The sequence below is a fragment of the Clytia hemisphaerica genome, unplaced genomic scaffold, assembly GCF_902728285.1.
Source record: "Clytia hemisphaerica strain Z4C2 unplaced genomic scaffold, Clytia hemisphaerica genome assembly, whole genome shotgun sequence".
In the NCBI taxonomy this organism is placed as follows: domain Eukaryota; kingdom Metazoa; phylum Cnidaria; class Hydrozoa; order Leptothecata; family Clytiidae; genus Clytia; species Clytia hemisphaerica.
Genome location: NW_027104374.1, coordinates 227,918 through 246,264, shown reverse-complemented (window position 1 = coordinate 246,264; position 18,347 = coordinate 227,918). Strand labels below are relative to the sequence as shown.

The 18,347-nt window shown below is 35.2% G+C and overlaps 2 protein-coding genes across 2 annotated transcripts; one reads left to right on the top strand and one right to left on the bottom strand.

The window, feature by feature from the left end:
• LOC136818741 (uncharacterized) lies at nt 1-1,978 on the top strand. The gene has a single exon (XM_067074979.1). It carries the CDS (start codon nt 55-57, stop codon nt 1,423-1,425), a length of 1,371 nt encoding a protein of 456 aa, XP_066931080.1. The 5' UTR covers nt 1-54; the 3' UTR covers nt 1,426-1,978.
• A 12,385-nt stretch (nt 1,979-14,363) lies between these two features.
• On the bottom strand, nt 14,364-17,353 carry LOC136818744 (uncharacterized). Its single transcript, XM_067074982.1, has 2 exons — nt 15,898-17,353; nt 14,364-15,545 (listed from the first exon to the last, which is right to left on the bottom strand). The coding sequence occupies exons 1-2, from the start codon at nt 17,330-17,332 to the stop codon at nt 14,392-14,394; spliced, it is 2,589 nt and encodes an 862-aa protein (XP_066931083.1). The 5' UTR covers nt 17,333-17,353; the 3' UTR covers nt 14,364-14,391.
• Nucleotides 17,354-18,347: the final 994 nt, after the last annotated feature.

Genomic DNA, 18,347 nt, shown 5'->3' with positions numbered 1-18,347 from the left:
GCTCACAAGATACCTCAATGCCTTTCTTTATCTTATTGAAGGACGAAACTTAGCATGGTTGCAGTTAATTTTAACTACAAAGAGTGGCTCAAAAAGCGAAAAACAACAACAAAAGTTTTTATTGTCATTCAATTTGCGCTAGGTATCGAATATTCGATGACTTTTACAACATTGTACTTGTACTTAAAGGACGTTTTACATGTCACAAACAACCTCAATGCTTTCTATAGCAGTATTTGTGGAATATATGTTTCAACACAGATTGTTGCATCGTTGGTTTTGTGCCGTTTGTTTGATAAATATCGAACATTGAAACTTTTCTTTATTCTCGTTATATTTATAACGTTTGTTGGGAATGTTTTGTACACAATCCCATACTCGCCGTATCTCTTGTTAGCCGGACGTTTCCTTTCCGGAGCTGGAGGCTCCCTGAGACCGATTATATTATCTGAATTGACCAGGATTTATCCTAGTGATGAAGTTATGGCACAACTGCCGGCAATGACTGTTAGTTATGGTATTGGTACCACAGTTGGTCCTGTGATTAATTTTGCTTTTGTGAAAGCACGATTTACAATACTTGGTATACCGATCAACTATGCTAATGGAGCTGGATTAGCGTTATCAATCGTATTTCTAGCAGCGTTTGCTATGTCTCTCTTTTTTGTAAGTGATCTATCAAAAGAATTTGACTTAAAGGAGGAAATACAAAAGATGGATGCTGACAAACTATCATTAGATAGTTTATGTGTTGCAAATGAAGAAAATCCATCCACAACACTTTCTGAAAGAAAGGCTCTCGATAACAAACCTCTGTTGGATGAAGACCCTTCCGAAAATAGAACGGAAGTCAACAAATTAGGAATAATGGAGATCATTATGAAGCTGTTTTCTTCAATCGACATCGTTCTGATTTTTGTTTTCGCGTTTTTCGCTTACATCACAATACTATTGCAAGATCTATGGATATCTATGGCAGTCATCAAGTTATTAAACTGGACAGTTCTGGAAATCAATCTCATTTTCCTGTTCAACGGCATCATTATCAGTTCAACTTGTTTGGTCTTGGTATTCAAACCACCATCAAAGAATCAGTTGGTCAATATTGGGATTGCCAGTTTTATAGCAACATGCTACACGTTTGGAATTTTTTTATATTTCCGTTTGGTTAACAGCATAGAATGGTTTAATGTGGCATTATGGGTTATATATCCTTTTATGATGTCTACTATTGTCTTCGTTGATGAGTTACTCACGATGAGTGTTTTGGCCCAAATGGTTCCATCCAAGATTCAAGCATTTTCTGAAAGTATTCGTTTGATGTTCTCAAGATTAGGAGCAACCTTGCTTTGTTCACTGCAGCTTTTGCCTTTGAATATATTTTATATGTTTGTCCATCATGTATGGTCATTTCTTTGGTATTGATGTTGTTCTTGATTTGGAGAAAGAAACATTTTCAAAATCCAAAATTGATTATCTCGTAAAAACAAAACACACATCACCGTCAGATATTTAACAGAAAAACATAATTGTTGAAAATTCAGTACTGAATTAGAACATCATATCCACATATACAACATATTGATAAAAGACATGTTTCCAAATTCATTTGGCACCAAATGTTTGAGTGATGTGCGAAGAGCGGCGTTTGAAAATATAGTATTTATTATATAGGTTTGGCTTTTCACAGGGGTTTTTTAGTTTTACATCGTCATGGTCTGTTCAGGTTTTTTGCAGGTCTTTTGTTTGGTCTACATTTTTTGGGGTTTTTTCATTTATTGTCTGTTTGCTCTATTATTTATTACACCACTCATGTAATCCGCATTTATTTCCAAAGAGTATTTACATTAATTAAGTTATTTTTATTATACTATCATTATCAGTAAGCTTTCACTTCATATTTTTCACTGAATCAGAGTTCGTAATTTTTTGTATCTTCTTAGTACATTTTCATATATTTAGTACATTCATAATATTCAAAGACAAAAGTGTTCCAGAGAATTGTTTTTCTGTAGCTAAAAGAACATTCAAAATCATTTTTAAACTATACCCAACTAATGTATACTCACTCTGATGGTCGGAGGTATAGGGTGTTTTTCCACTGACGGCTTAAGCTAACTGGATTAATGTAACTTTTTCATAAAAGGATGAATAGCCCAAACTGTTTATACAATTTTTGGATGAAAAGAGATGGTTGCTCGTTAATTTTTTCTTTTCGGAAAAGTATTATATTTCCCGGAGCAACACAGGAGAAAAATCGTTGAATCTTTTGTATTTTTCACGCATTTAATTATCTAATCCACTAATAGTAATACATGGTCAAGGGCATGTACGAGAGAACAAAAGAGCGAGGATAGGATCAGGAAATACAAAAGATTTGCTATGGGAGATGACATATATACATAAACGTGTAGCCATCTCTTTTCATCCACAACTTATATGAATAGTTTTGGGCTATTCAGCGTTTCATTACACGTTCTGTTACCGCATTTAGCCTACCAAGCCAAACGCAGTGACTAAAATTTGCTTATCAGGCCTTCTAACCCTTACTATAGACCTGTGAACACTGCCCAATTGCTAATTTTGCTATCCGATCACCGCATTTAGCCTACCAAGCCAAACGCAGTGACTGAAATGTGCTTATCAGGCCTTCACTGGCGTTCACTTCTCGCTCGAACGTCGAAGAGGAAGGACGCGCCTTTTTCAAGATGGCTGAAAGCATTCATGAAACGGAGAAATATATAGACAACTTTCTCAAAGAAATATCTTATAACAATTTATATGAAAGATTGTATAAAGATGTGCTTGACAAAGTAATGCAACACGTAAATGACAATCAAAACAATATTACTGACAGGAAGAAAAAGAGGGAGAAAAATCCAGAACAAGAAGAACTTATCTCTGGTCTACAAAGTGAAATTTTTATTTGAAGGAGGAAATACGAGAAAAGAATTATCTCATCAGAACTTTGACTGACAATTTAAAAGAACACACGCTTGCTGATTTTGCTCAAGAATATTTTTCACAAGAGGCTGATTTTGTTCAAGAATCTTTTTCACAAGAGGTTAATGAAACGCAGGTTGATGTATCAAAAGTTAACACTCAAAATCTAAGGAAAAAAATCATTTCTCTTGAAAATAATTATCAGGTCGTTAATAATGTTGAAAACTATGACATTTCCACTCAAATCGCTAGATATAGAGAAAGGAAACAGTTGATATTTAATGAATATATTGAAAAGAAAGTCGTTAACTCTGAAACTAATTCTGCCACTCTTAAAAACATTTGTAACAAGAAATCTGTGATAATAGTGGGTGATTCGATGTTAAACGGAATAGAAGAGGGACGTGTATGTGATGCAAAATTTGATGTAAATATAAAATATTTTTCTGGAGTGAAAGTACACAATATTGCTGAGAAAATTGATGATCTTCTTAATAAGAAACCAGATTGTATAATTCTACATGTTGGACAAACAATGCAACTGACATGGCATCAAACCAAATCGTTGACGAAATTCTTTCCCTAAAACATCGCCTCGAGAAGGAGTCTCATATAACAAAAGTCGTCATATTTGCACCAACTACCCGAATCGATCATGGGAAAGCAGCCTTGACAATACGAAATCTCAATAAACACCTACATCAACTCGATATTGAAATTGTGGACAACAAAAACATCACAAGTAAGGATCTTGGAAAAAAAAGGACTTCATCTTTCAAAATCTGGTAAGATTAAATTTGCAAAAAATCTAAAATCGAAATTACTGGAAATATATTGATGTGTAGCACCTTTTTATGTAACGTGTATACGATAATTTATTAATTTCGCTTAGCGAAAGTATTACGATAGCCTTTCTGCGGCGGCGGCAGTGTCATCGGAAAAAAAATTAGAAAACGAAAGTGCTTGATACGGTGGACGAACTCACTAAATTTAATTTACAAATTACACGCTCGTATAACCACGGACGATTTTCGCGGGTTTTCTTTGGATTACGTCATATATCTTTGTGTCTTTAGCTCCACAGTTTTGATTTTTTCTTTATTTTCTTATAAGCATATACTTTATAAGAATCAAATCAATAACTCTTGATAGACGGTGATATACCTTTCGGTAATTAGTTCTTACAAAGTAAACAAAGTATGGCGCACAATATGAGCATATTTATTTTTCTTATAAGCATACACTTTATAAGAATCAAATCAATAACTCTTGATAGACGGTGATATACCTTTCGGTAATTAGTTCTTACGAAGTAAACAAGGGATGGCGTACAATACGAGCTTACTTATTTTTCTTATAAGCATATACTTTATAAGAATAAAATCAAAAACTCTTGATAGACGGTGATATACCTTTCGGTAATTAGTTCTTACAAAGTAAACAAGCAATGGCACACAATATGAGCATTTTTATTTTTCTTATAAGCATTTACTTTATAAGAATCAAATCAATAACTCTCGATAGACGGTGATATACCTTTCGGTAATTAGCTCTTACAAAGTAAACAAGCAATGGCGCACATTATGAGCATATTTATTATTCTTATAAGCATTTGCTTTATAAGAATCAAATCAAAAACTCTTGATAGACGGTAATATACCTTTCGGTAATTAGTTCTTACAAAGTAAAAAAAGTATGGCGCACAATACGAGCATATTTATTTTTCTTATATGCATATACTTTATAAGAATCAAATCAATAACTTTTGATATACGGTGATATTAACTTTGTTTATTAGTTCTTAAAAATTAAACAACATGTTCTTAAATTGGTCTCTTTTTTTAGCGATTTTAAGCCTCGTTGTTCTTGTAAAATTGTTTCATCAAGGCTCGATGTAAAGTAGATTTCAAATTGGCTTCAATCTCTACTTCTTGTTTTTCCTGTGTAGTTTAAATTCTAGGCGAAATCTTCGACTTTAAGTCGTCTTGTTATTATTATTATAGGAGTATATTTCGCAGGTCTATTGACCTCTATGAAACAATCTAATTCAAATTTAAAGTTCATCAATAACGGTCTTTTTACATATTTTCTTAAAGTAGAGCTTAGCCCGAGGGCTACCTCTCACTTTCCATACACAACATTCATCCTTCTCATTCTTCGTTTTCTCTTTAGCTTTTTCATGCCATTCTTTAATGGTTTCACGTTCTTTCTTACCGTGAAAAGCACAGCTCAAAATCATATATTTACGCTGTGCCGACGAATCGAGATTCTATTCATCGCGCAATCAGCGAAGACAAAGGTAACCATGACGACCATCCAAGATCTTGGATGAGCGTCATAGTCGATATTTTTATTCCCGTCGTTGAAAACACAACTTACAAAAAGTCATCAATGCTTTGTAAAAAGAGTCAGTGATAGAGGATCATAACATAAAGTCTGTCTATTATTTCGATTCAATTAAAGTGACATTTCCATAATTAAAAGTTTAGTAATTACTGTTATACATTTGGGGATCATGTAAAAGATTTCTTTCGAAATAAACTCATTTCAGCTACACTTGGAGGTTTCTGGGGAATTCGTAAATAGTAAACTGCATACTGATACAGTCTGCTAGACATTAATATGGTAATATTTGCTCTTCATCTTTGATTTTTTCTACAGTGATTAGATTGACACATGCGCGATAAAATTTATATTATTTGTCTTCAGAGGTTACTATTTTCTTTGAAAACTTAACCTCTGATACTCAGGGTAGTTCTTTCTTGGAGAAGTCATCTGTTACACTGAAATTATCTTCGTTTAGTTTATGGACTGAGGCCATAATTCTTTTCTTGTCTTCTTCATTGGCCAACGTTACTTTCAATGGCCGCCATCTTTTCGTCTTGAACATATCATCCTTTCGAGCACCGATTCGTTCTGCAGTGCCAACATTTATCTTTAATCCCATACGATTTCCTACAACTTCCTCCACGTAATCTTTGTCACCGGCCCGCTGTTCCTCTTTGTTCTCATCTTTATTTTCACCTAAATGATGGACAATGATGTTACATCTAGTTAAGTTCTTCCAGCGATCTTCTTCTCTTTCTTCTTTTTCGTTTTTGATAAATTTCTTGATGATAACCTCCTGTTTCTTCACCTCTTCCTTTGTGATATCTGCATATGTTGCCCGTTTTGGTTCTTTAGCGACGTCTTCTTTGTTCATAGCTATAAGTTCCTCCATTTTCTTCTCTAGATTATGCAATCTAGTGTTGAAAACAGATTCAAATATTTGCTGACCTCCATCTTGACATTCTGCTTCCGTTATTGTTTGCGTTATTTGGTTACTTCTGACTCTTTGCTTACTTGTTTTGATTTTTTCCAAAAGTATTGGCGTGACTGTAACACATTTTTTACATTCGAAGCGTCGGCTTTTGTATTGCAGACAAAGCTGAATTTGGTATGCGGGAAGCTCCGAACAAGCATAATGAACGAATCTCTGGCATTTCCTACATTGTAACATGTCATTATCCTTTATTATTTCATTCGTGAAGCATTTATTGGCGGTACAGGATCCATATTTTTCAGCATTTTCAGTGGATTTTTCATCGATTGTTGCCATTCTTTTTCATTCATTCGCAAGAGCGTGGCCGTACATATTGTATTTGACGTCAAATGATTAAAATTTGGCTAAAACCACTATGTTTTAGATCACTGGCTTTCAAAAGGAAAATAAAAAAAATTCAGGTAAATCTTTATAAGTATCGTGATATCCTCGTCAAAGGTATGCGATACGCATTAGTATATCTTCTATATGTAGATTTCCAGAGCAGCGTGTATACCGATACTGATCGCGCTCACTTCTTTATAGCGCTGAGCATGCGCACGACAATCTTCATAATGGTAGATAAGTAGCGTGATACCGAAAAGGCTAGTGGCGGGAACTAAGAAAAAAACAGTAAATTTGGTTTCTCTTGATCTTGTGGCATTCATTAATCTCATTTAATCATTTTTATAAATATCAATCAAAAGGTATCTTTCTGACCACCCCGCCTGTTTTTTTAACAACCCCTGCGATGCAAACAGACACAATTTTTACTAATCACACGTTCGATTGTTATTGACTCCAAAATTATAGCATTTTCTTCCACCATTTTCGATTTGTTTGATCATTTTCGATTTGTTTGATCATTTCCGTTACTTTTCGATTTGCTGGTCTAATATTGACATCCCTCACAGCCTCATCTAATTCCGACACCCTTCTTTAGATAAAGGAATAATATGAAAGCTTGATTGAATCACTGATTGGAAAAGGATTATTCCTCTCTGACCACTAAGCAAAGAAAAACAGTTTCAACCTTTCTATAATAAATTTCAGCTGATGAAAAGGGTGTCGGAATTAGAGGAGGGGTGTCAGCATTAGACCAAGTTACGGTAATTGATAAGGCGGTCATCGAAAAAATGCTCTGTTCGCACCACAACAGGTGTTAAAAATGCATGCGGGCAGACGGGCGGCCAAAAAAATTCCTGGGTTTTTTTATCACGCCAGTAATTCAGGGGCGGGTGGTGGCGTGAGCAAAACAATTTTTCAATGGCCGTCAGAGCAAGTGAGAAAAAATTTATAATACTTTAAAAGAACAAATTGCTTTTCCCAGATTTTTTTCCGCAGCTCCGCACCAGAAAATCAGCGGAAAATATGATGCGGGCGGGTGACGCGAATAGAACAATTTTTTGATGACCCTCTAAGTCGTCATTCGATTACTTTGATCATTTAGTCCCGCTGCTGAGGTCGAAAATTGTTTCGTTTCGTGATACATCTCTTAGATCTAACTTTTTTTGGTGGAAACTCGCGAATTAGTATGTGTAGATTACAAAATCAAAAAAATCAAAAAGTTTCCGCGATTTTCTAGTGCAAGCAAGTGTCGAGAAAATCGACTTAAAAGTTGACTTTTATCGAGTTAATCGATTTTAATCGATTTTCATGAACTTAACAGTTTCTAGGTCATGAGTTTTCACTTTTATGATGCATTTTGCTTGTAAATATAAAAGCCATCAAAATATTACACTAATAATTAATTCAAGCGATGAAAATGTAGGAAAAACGGCTAAAATCGATAAACTCATCGATAAAACATCGAATGTCAACTGAAAAACTCCGAATGAGTCTGTAGACTTCAAAAGTTGTCTGATTTGGCTGAAATTTTGCACACTTGGCCCTTGGGTGAATATCTGCAGATCTAAGTTTTAATTCCTTGAAAATTTTGATTTTTGGGGTCTGGAGACGAGTTTTTCGTCAAAACGAGGCTGAAACTTAGGGGCGGCCTGCAGACCTCAACAATGGTCAGATTTTGCTGAAACGTTGCACACTTGGCCCTTGGGTGAATATGTACAGATATAATTTGTCATTTTTTGAAAGTTTGGATTTTTGGGGTCTGGGGACGAGTTCTTCGTCAAAACGAGGCTAAAACTTTAAGGCACACTGTAGACTTAAAAAATGGTCTAATTTGACTGAAATTTCGCATATTTGCTGCGTTAGTGAATATCTGCAAATCTAAACATCCAGTTTTTTAAAAATATTTATATTTGGGGTCCGGAGACGAGTTTCTTGTGAAAACGAGGCTTTGCGTGGGCAGCCTGTAGACTGGACAGGGTTAAATGGATGAAATTTTGCAAACTTTTCCATACTGATTTTCCTTTTTTTAAATTGTTTTGAAAGACCAGAAACATGTTTTCCGTCGACGACACTTAATCAATGGGAAAATTTTTACGTTAGCTCCAAAGAAAATAAAAATTACTTTGCTGGATCATCTTCAGTTAGCGAAATTTGTAGACGAATGAACAAACAAACTTTGACACGAGGAACAAACACTTAAAAAGTTCTTCAAGATCTTTATGTGGAGTTATGATATGAGCGTATAGTGATCGTATCACTGCCAGGACTGTCTAGAAGCAGCCGGCGAAGCAATTTTTTAGAAATATGTGTTCTTATTTGCTAGGAGGGAGCTTTTTATGGTCTTCAAGTTTTTTTATTCAAATGATGTGTTCTAATTTCTAGGAAATCTGTAGCTATGTCTCCCAAAATTTATCATTATTCCATGGAGGATGTGTTCTGAAATTAAGGAGAAACCTTTTGCCTACAAATGTCTAATTATTTCCTTGAAAGATGTGTTCTGAAGCTTTCTTTAGCTTTCTTTAGCTTTCTAGGGTTACCAGGCAACAAGAACACACCAATTTTTCATAATTTTTCGATACCCCTGTCTCATTGCATCTCAGAACACATCAAGTTTTCTAGCTCCTACATGTGTTCAGAACACCTCCTAAAAAAGATCGCCTCGTCGGCTGCTTTTGACTGTCGTATATATTACTAATCTATAGTCTGAGTAGGTTTAAACGCCGTAGGATTTGTAGATGAGAACAAACGAGCACTCGTTTTAGACCAATATCGCATTTAATCTTGTATATTTTTTCTTGATAGCGGTTGAAGCCTAGTTTTTTATGTTATGGATTATATTGATATACCTATCACGTATTGCAATATGAGGGGACCTGGTTCTTTGAGTAAAATAGATCTCAATCGCTTTCTTCACTCTTGAGGTTGAATCAAGGTTGATAGACGTCTTTAAACATTTCTTCATTTTTTATCAGCTCGATAAGACGTCGTAATTAATCCAGGAATATTGAAAAAGTGAGAAAGAATCACCAGAAAACAAAATTGATTTTGTAGATAATGTTTATAATAGCAAGCCTTTAGTTATTACCTCACTTTGTCTCCTTTATTATTCTACACGGGACCAACGTTCGGTATTCTCTATTCAGGAAAAATTCCTAGAGTAATCAGTGCACTACTTTTAATAGCAGCCTAATAAAACCTCCCGTTTCCTGTTCTTCCCCTCAATGAAAGACTGGTTTTAGGTCAGAGATCTCTGCCACTGAATCAAGGGATGGGGAAGTTGATGTTCAAATTATCGACCCTTTTTACGCCGGCTCTATTATTGGCGTTATTTTAGAGTTCGTGGCCTAACGGACCGGCGTTAAAAAGGCCGACGTAAAAAGAGCCAAAATTATACATTTTAAACCTAAAAGCGGTGTTTCTTTTTTTTTGAACCATTTTTTCGCAATCGAAGTGGCTTTCTGAACAAATTCAAGGTGGAAATTACCGAAATTTTTGCCTCGTATCCAAAACTTAATGTAAATAAGTGAATTTCGACGATAAAAATTTTACGCATTTTCCTACTCGCAGATGTCATTTTGATGAAATGTTCTGTCATAATTTTCTGTTTTGAAGCCTAAATTAAATTGCAGTTTTTGCAGGTTTTGGTGTTATTTGCAGCCCTTATTGGCGTAGGCCCAAAAATGGGCAGTGGCGTAAAAAGGACCGATGAGGTAATATGAATTGTCACTGCACTGAATAAAACGAGATATAAATCTTTCATGAGAGAGAGGTACATCCCTGTGTCACGATCTGGTGGGACCACCCTACTCATTGAAAATAGTTGCCGTAAAATCGTCCCCGCTAAGAAAGATATGCTGAAATTCCAATGAAGTAGTTCATGAGATTTATCTCCAGAAGGAAAAACTAAACTTTTGGGGCTGAATCTCCATCTCTACTTTTAAAGTCTTTACCCAGTTATTGAGACAGAGGTGCAATTTTCGATAGATTTTTAATCATCGGGATTGATATGTCATCTCAACAATGGACTTCATTGCTCGTGGTGAGTGCAGGAAATGGTTGTCAAGATCAAGAATTTTCTTCAAGGCAGTACCATGTTTATTTATTTCTTCAAAACAAAGCTAGGATGCGCGACATTTTAAATAACTGCGGCAGCTAAAGCTTAAGGAATTTAGCAAAAGAGAAAAATGAGATTTTCCTTGAATTTTTGCATACTGCCGTACACTTTTTATTTTATTGACACGAAATTCGATCATGATGAAGTTTCAGTCAAAATAAAAAGGCAATTTCATCAAAAAAGTGAGACCTTAAAAACATCGCAATCAATATCTTGAAGAAAAGAATTGCATCTGCCCTTTAAAAATTGCGATTTTTCTTTTAGGGACGCTTGCTTCCAGGCCCTTTGTGCCAGAGTTTATGTAATATAAAATGTAAACTGTTGCCCCAAAACATTAAGCCAAGGGAACAAGTCTGCTTCAAAATACTGCCACGCTGCCCCAAAGTTTCAGCCTCGTTTTGACGAGAAACTCGTCTCAAACTCGTCCCCAGGCCCCAAAAATACAAATTTTCAAAAAAAGATTGGATCTGCAGATATTCACCCAAGGGACAAGTGTGCAAAATTTTAGACAAATCCAACCATTTTTTAAGTCTACAGTGTGCCTTAAAGTTTCAGCCTCGTTTTGACGAAGAACTCGTCCCCAGACCCCAAAAATCCAAACTTTCAAAAAATGACAAATTATATCTGTAGATATTCACCCAAGGGCCAAGTGTGCAAAATTTCAGCAATTCTGACCATTGTTGAGGTCTGCAGGCCGCCCCTAAGGTTCAGCCTCGTTTTGACGAAAAACTCGTCCCCAGACCCCAAAAATCAAAATTTTCAAAAAATTAAAACTTAGATCTGCAGATATTCACTCAAGGGCCAAGTGTGCAAAATTTCAGCCAAATCAGACAACTTTTGAAGTCTACAGACTCATTCGGAGTTTTTCAGTTGACATTCGATGTTTTATCGATGAGTTTATCGATTTTAGCCGTTTTTCCTACATTTTCATTACTTGAATTATTTATTAGTGTAATATTTTGATGGCTTTTAGTATTTACAAGCAAAATGCATCAGAAAAGTGAAAACTCATGACCTAGAAACTGTTAAGTTTATGAAAATCGATTAAAATCGATTAACTCGATAAAAAGTCAACTTTTAAGTCGATTTTCTCGACACCTGCACTAGAAATTCGCGGAAACTTTTCGATTTTGTAATCTACACATACTAATTCACGAGTTTCCACCAAAAAAAGTTAGATCTAAGAGATGTATCACGAAAATCGTTTTCTAGCCACTTTTTTCGATCTCAGCAGCGGGACTAATTATAGTTATTTGATCAACAGTGAGGATTAGAAGGTCTGTATATAAATAGACTAACACACTAACTACATTATCTAAGTGTCTAGTGTCTCCTCTCAGATCTCTCATTTCATTTGTACCAATCCAGTCTCTTTTAGAATGCAGATCACAACATAAATTCACAAAAGCAAAATTTGCTTCATTAGGTTGAAGAAAACTTTTCATACCAGATCATGCCTACTTACTGAATGCTGGGAGCTAGAGAGAAAAGACCGAAGAACTGAAGAAATTCTAGCCGATTCCCTATGAATTGCAAGGATAGAAATCTAGTGGGTTCTAGAAATATATTTGAGAATATCTGAGCTTGATATTTCATCTCAAAATGAAGCATTGAAATTGTTAATAACATTTGAACAAACAGTTGAATACCTTGAAAAACATCTTGTTTTTTCTCTTGATCACAAATGTTTGTCGCCATATTGATCGTTTGCTCTGTCTCCTAATCTGTGGTGAGTAACATTGATCTCTGGAACATTGATGTCATCTAGGAGTTCTCGGAACCGAAATTTGTCATATTTTTTCCCATTTTCTTCTTCTTCCTTATCTGGGCCTGAATATTCGTTAGAGAATCAAAAGCGCTATATTTGAATGTATTTTTGGTTAAAAAATTCGCGATTTTTAGCGGTTAAATTTGCGATTGTAAAGATTGAGCTTTTTTTCTACTTATGCTATAACGTTCATTTTTTACACCAGTGGTAGTTCAACCTTAGGTTAAGAAGTTTGTCAAATTTCAAGGCAAACAGAAAAGTTCTTCGGAAGATATGGGACCCGAAATACCCCTTGGTAGCACTTTTCTGTGAAATATCAAATCTCCAACTTATTACTAAAAACGGGGGTTATGTTATCTTTTTTGAACAGTGCAATTAAAAGTTGGAAAATGTTAATGTATTGCAGTTGGTATCATTGATTATTTCGAAACGAAGTGAAATCACAGTATAATTGTTTTTATTGAAAAGATAAGCATGAACTTATATTGCCTTTGTTATTTTTAAGTCATTAAAGAACTTTGCTAATTCCCAAAACACTAAACACAGTGGTCGTGTTCAGACATGAAAGTTTAAGTTTAAGGCGTAAGTAGTACTAAGTTGATATGGGAATTAAGAAATGCAACGACTTAATTGCTATTTCATCTTTTAGATGGATTACATAAGAGAGGAAAAAGGAATCCCCTTTTGTATGTTTGAGTGAGGCTTCGTTTTTGATAGAGGAGATCGCAAACAGTTTTGTTGCAGAGTATGGGAATCTCCATACTTCGATCCATGATATTCTCATTAAAAGCCCATTAGCTGCCTAAATTGCTAGAGACGCTCCGAGCATCTCTAAGTCATAAATTTCACGTTCTCCTTTCATAATTTACAAAAGGAGCATGCTTTTCACTTGCGAACTCTGATTTCGTCTATTCAGAAAACTGTGATAATATCGTAAAAACTTTTTTTTTAAACCAGAGGGTGATTCCTTTTTAAACTTTGGTTTAACTTATGAGGAGTCTGCAGCTAAATACAAAAGGAATATAAAAGAAACATGTAGACTTAATTACTTTAAACCTTGGTCTGAACACGACCAGTTTGGCTATGAGGTCATTAAAGAGATCGTAAAATGTGTTATGATCGAAAAACTGTTTTATCAATCATATCACAACCCCCGTTTTTAGTAATAAGTTGGAGATTTGATATTTCACAGAAAAGTGCTACCAAGGGGTATTTCGGGTCCCATATCTTCCGAAGGACTCTTTTGTTTACCTTGAAATTTAACAAACTTCTTAACCTAAGGTTGAACTACAACTGGTGTAAAAATGAACGTTATAGCATAAGTAGAAAAAAAGCTCAATTTTTACAATCGCAAATTTAACCGCTAAAAATCACGAATTTTTCAACCAAAAATACGTTCAAATATAGCGCTTTTGATTCTCTAAAACAAGCAAAAAAATATTCCATAATTATATTTGACTATCAAAAGTTACAGGCATTCTTGTTTCCACTGCCAATTATATCTGGACAGACTTTTAGTGAAATTCACCAATTAATTTATCATGTTTTATGAAACAAGGCATATTTTCACTACGTTCATGTTTAACTAAAAATTAATAAATCTATCCAATATTTATGTATACTATTTTTATAATGAGAAATGCAGTTTGAGTTTGGGCTGAAACTATTCTTAAAAGTTTTGCATTTTTTAGCTTTCAATTGTTCTTTTTTTTTGTTTTCTTGTTCTGTTCTTTTGTAATTTTCATCCAGCCAAAGTTACAGATCATCTAGCCTTTCGGGCTTTACAGATTTGCATGACACCATTATGTAATACCCTAACATATTTTGCAATGGCTATTTTCCAAAGTCTGTTCATAAAGTATTTGCACTCATCTTGGCTACAGTATCATGTGAAAACGTAGAAAAGTTTATTTACACTTATTTATTTGAGAATGATTTCCACATGTCAGCTTCTTCGATTTTTTTCAGAGTCGACCTGAAAGCTTCCAAATCGTTAATTTCATCAACCATAATCAATTCAACAATCGATGAACCCGATCCACCCTTCACATTCTGCTCCAGGTCTTCCATTAAACCAATCAAATCATTATTGTCATCTTCATCAACTGCATTGTAGGTGGAAGGAGATTTCAAAGAACCTTTAATTATCAGAGAATCCACAAAGTCGTTATACTTGCCAGTACACATTGGTTTTCCCACAATCTGATGCATACTGTTTAATTTCATAAATTCTGAAATACTTTTAATTGGATTTTGGGACATCCGAAATAAAAGGAATTTATAGAGTACTTCTTGTACCTCATCTCCACCATCGACATCTTCACCATCAACATCTCCACCATCAACATCTCCACCATCGACATCTTCACTATCAACATCTCCAACGTGTGAGAAAAGGAATGCTTGTATGAGTGAGTGATTTTCTTTGTCTTGAAACATGCGCATTAGGGATTCAAACACATCCCCATCTTGGTGTTGACGGACTTCATCGAAGAGATTCTCTAACAGGGAGTTTTGGTTTGGCCCAATGACCGAGTTAGTGATTCTCAACAAAAGCAGAGAGGCAAATCGATTATTGGGTGATAAATAATTTGCAATATCCTCAAGGCGAGTTGCTTTTTTAGAATTTTCATAGGTCGGTGTTGTTTCCAAAAGAAACTCGTCAGGATCACCACGAGAAAGGAACCGATAAAGACATTTTGAGAGAACAACGGGGTCAAGCTGTAGAGGTTCCACAGTGTTTCCATGAAGGCCGAATAATAATTTCAATGGCGTACTCTGGAGAAATGAAGGGCCTGCGTTAGGCCAAAGACCAGAATTTTTCTGTGAGGGTAAAATAACAGCTGCGTGTTGTATTTGGTAGAAAGCTTCCGGTTGAACCATATATTGAATGCAACATAAACAGCAGCATTGCTTACATTTATCGTGCTGGTTTGTTAGATAATAGTAGAGGGCTAAATAAGCAAACCCGATCACTCCATAGTCAGGTCTGGGATGATGTTGTAGCGAGACTGTTGCTTTGAATTCCTTTTCAGCTTTAGCAAGTAGAATGCGACGTTGCTCATCATCCTCTAAATAGACAGAAAATCAGGAAAAAAGTGAGTATGAAGTACTGCGCTGCCCCTTTTCGTTAGCTTTTTTTCACCCACCATAGTCCCTCTGAGTTATATAGCCTCTCTTTAAAGTTTGCTGAAACAACAAAGAACCAAAGCAGTCTCTCTAAAGGTTCGGTTTTTTCTAGAATCAAAAATAGAGATAAAAAGTTAAAACTATTTGAACAAGATTTTCGAAAATCGGAAACACTTTTGTTCCTTTAGCAATTTAGCTTCTCTGAGGGTCATATTTTGACCAAAACTCATTTATTAGGGCTAGGATTTTATAACAACTTTTTGTAATATCTCTAAAGAAAGACAATGAACAAACCTGGTTTTGAGAGCCCTTCGTACAAATGGAAAACAGCCAAACATCTCGTTTTCATTTCACTAATTAAATGATCAATACTTGTCAAGCACTTTGATGCAAAACATTCATTTACTATCAATTTTTGAGCGATTTCATCAAAATTTTGACTTGTGAACTTCTCATGCTCGGCAAATAAATATGATGAGATGGTAAGTAACCGGCTAACCTCGAAGCCGATATGTAAAGTAGTAATCAGCCTCGTTTCGACAACATTAGACAATTGCTCGTTAAGTGTAAGTACATTCTTTTGAAAGTGTTCATCAGTACTTGGTAGAGGGTCAAAATTATTAGTAAGCATTGCTAAATAGATTTTAAAATCTTTCTCGCTCAACCCTTCAAAGATGTTATGGGGAAGCACAAAGTAATGTTGTAGCGATCTCCTCCTTAAATCATCTCGTAAATAAGCAAGAAACAGGTTTCGAAAGGTCGAGTAGTAATCCTCACTTTCAAACATTTCTGCACCGAATAATTCGAAGAAGAAGTAACAACTTGTCTTGATGTGGTACGAGCAAAGAGATTTGGAGCCTAAAAGATCCTCCCTCAATAGAGACGGTTCAATTTCTTCGCTCAAACCATCTATATTAATAAACTCTTTGATAACCTTCTTGCAAAACAAGAAAAATTTCATCTGAGGTATTGTCCAATTTTGAGCCATTTGTTTCTCAGCCACAGAAAAAGAGAGACGAAATTCCAGCTCTGGCTTTAGGCTATCTCTATGTGCCAAACAAACCACGTGGAAATGATCAAACACGCGTTCGGGATCCGCCATTTTGTTTTTGACTTGTGAAAAATCACGAAACCAAGATGGCCAAAAAATACATTTGAGACATGTCACATGATCCAAATCGCGTCTACCGGTTATGATATCGGGCTTAGCATTAAAAGATGGACCGTGTAATTCTGTATCTTCCGGATACGTTTTAGAAGTATATACTAAATATTTGTCCTTGTTTAGGTAATATTCTCCTTCTAGTTCTGTAAATAGATGAAAACAGCGTAAATCTGGGTTTGGGCGGTACAGGCGGAGACGAGTGAAACCAGGGTGACATGGTTTATAATCAATCAATAATACACCACCCTCATAATTGTCAGGTATTTGTGAGGCCTTTTCAACAACTATGAAATCATTGTAGCAATACATGACGTCGATATCTGATCGATTCCACAAGCCATCAGCTTGGCTGCCATTATATAGCAAAACATACGACAAATCCATTTCTTTTTGAATGTTTTCGATCAAGCCGAGGACTTTTTTCGTACATTCTCTCATTTCTGCACGCACAGGGTTGAGAAGATATATGCTATCCATGAATTTAATAATAGCCGTACCAAAGCGAACACCGAAATCGTCCTGTGCTTCTCCAGGGTTGCCCTGAACGCCACCAACACTTGCCATTGCGTTTTGAAAGTCTGACTTTTTCCTATTCAGCAAAAGAGTAATGAAATTATAGAAAATAAACATTTCTCAATGGAGGAAACTAGGAAGCCTTGATTTCACTTTATCGGTAGATTCTATTTTGAAAAACATTTTCCCCGGCGAATATTTATTCCCTTTAGAAAAATAGCCCCTAAGCTATAAGCGTAAATGCTACATAACAATGGACTTCCAAAAATTTAAAAGCAAAATTCTTCAATAAAGCCAAAGTCTCTTCATGTAAACTATAACCCGGTGCAAAATTCTGAAAATAACAGCTGACTCAGCAGAAATAAATTTTGCAAATTCTTTTAGAGCCCATTCTTAAGCCACTTGCTTCAAAACAAAAAACGCTTTTTTAATAGTACTGCATAACATCAAAACTTTCAACCATTAGTCATTTCCATATCCTTTTAACACTGCTACGATATGAACACATGATTATATATACCGTAGATCTTTTTCTAATGAGGTTATTGTTAAAAAAGAACAATGGAGTACATCAATTAAGTCTAGCCAAAGGCTAGATGAGAAATTTTTAAAATTAAATCCTACAAAAGTTGTATGACCCGCGTGGACATATAAACGATGGATTGGAGATAGTAGTTATGGCTAGAATTTCTAAAAAGATAAACTCGGAAACAAAGAGAACGCTAAATGAAATCTCTAGTTTGTCTATACGTAGATATCTTAAGGGAAAATTTTCTCTTGCCTGGGAATCAGAAAATTCAGGTCTAGCCTTCAACTTATATTCAATGGGGTACCCCATCGCGAAGTATCAATTAGAAATTGATAATAAGTTTTTCTTTAGCCTAATGATTGGATGAAAGCATAAAACCGAAGCAACCGGAATAATAGGGATGAATTCCATCTCAAATATTTCAATCAAGGTTCAAAAGGTTGTTTAGACGAGGGATTTTACATTCATGAGTTGTGAGTTACCAGTTAAGAGTTGCGAGTTGCAATTCAAGAAAATAAAATCGCAAATTTCGAGTTA

Excerpts from the sequence above, each read along its gene's own strand:
- LOC136818741 (XM_067074979.1), top strand. The coding sequence starts at position 55 with ATGGTTGCAGTTAATTTTAACTACAAAGAGTGGCTCAAAAAGCGAAAA.
- LOC136818744 (XM_067074982.1), bottom strand. The coding sequence starts at position 17,332 with ATGGCAAGTGTTGGTGGCGTTCAGGGCAACCCTGGAGAAGCACAGGAC. Across the intron at positions 15,546-15,897 it reads CGAAGGGCTCTCAAAACCAG|AGGATGATGAGCAACGTCGC; the intron begins GTTTGTTCATTG and ends CTGTCTATTTAG.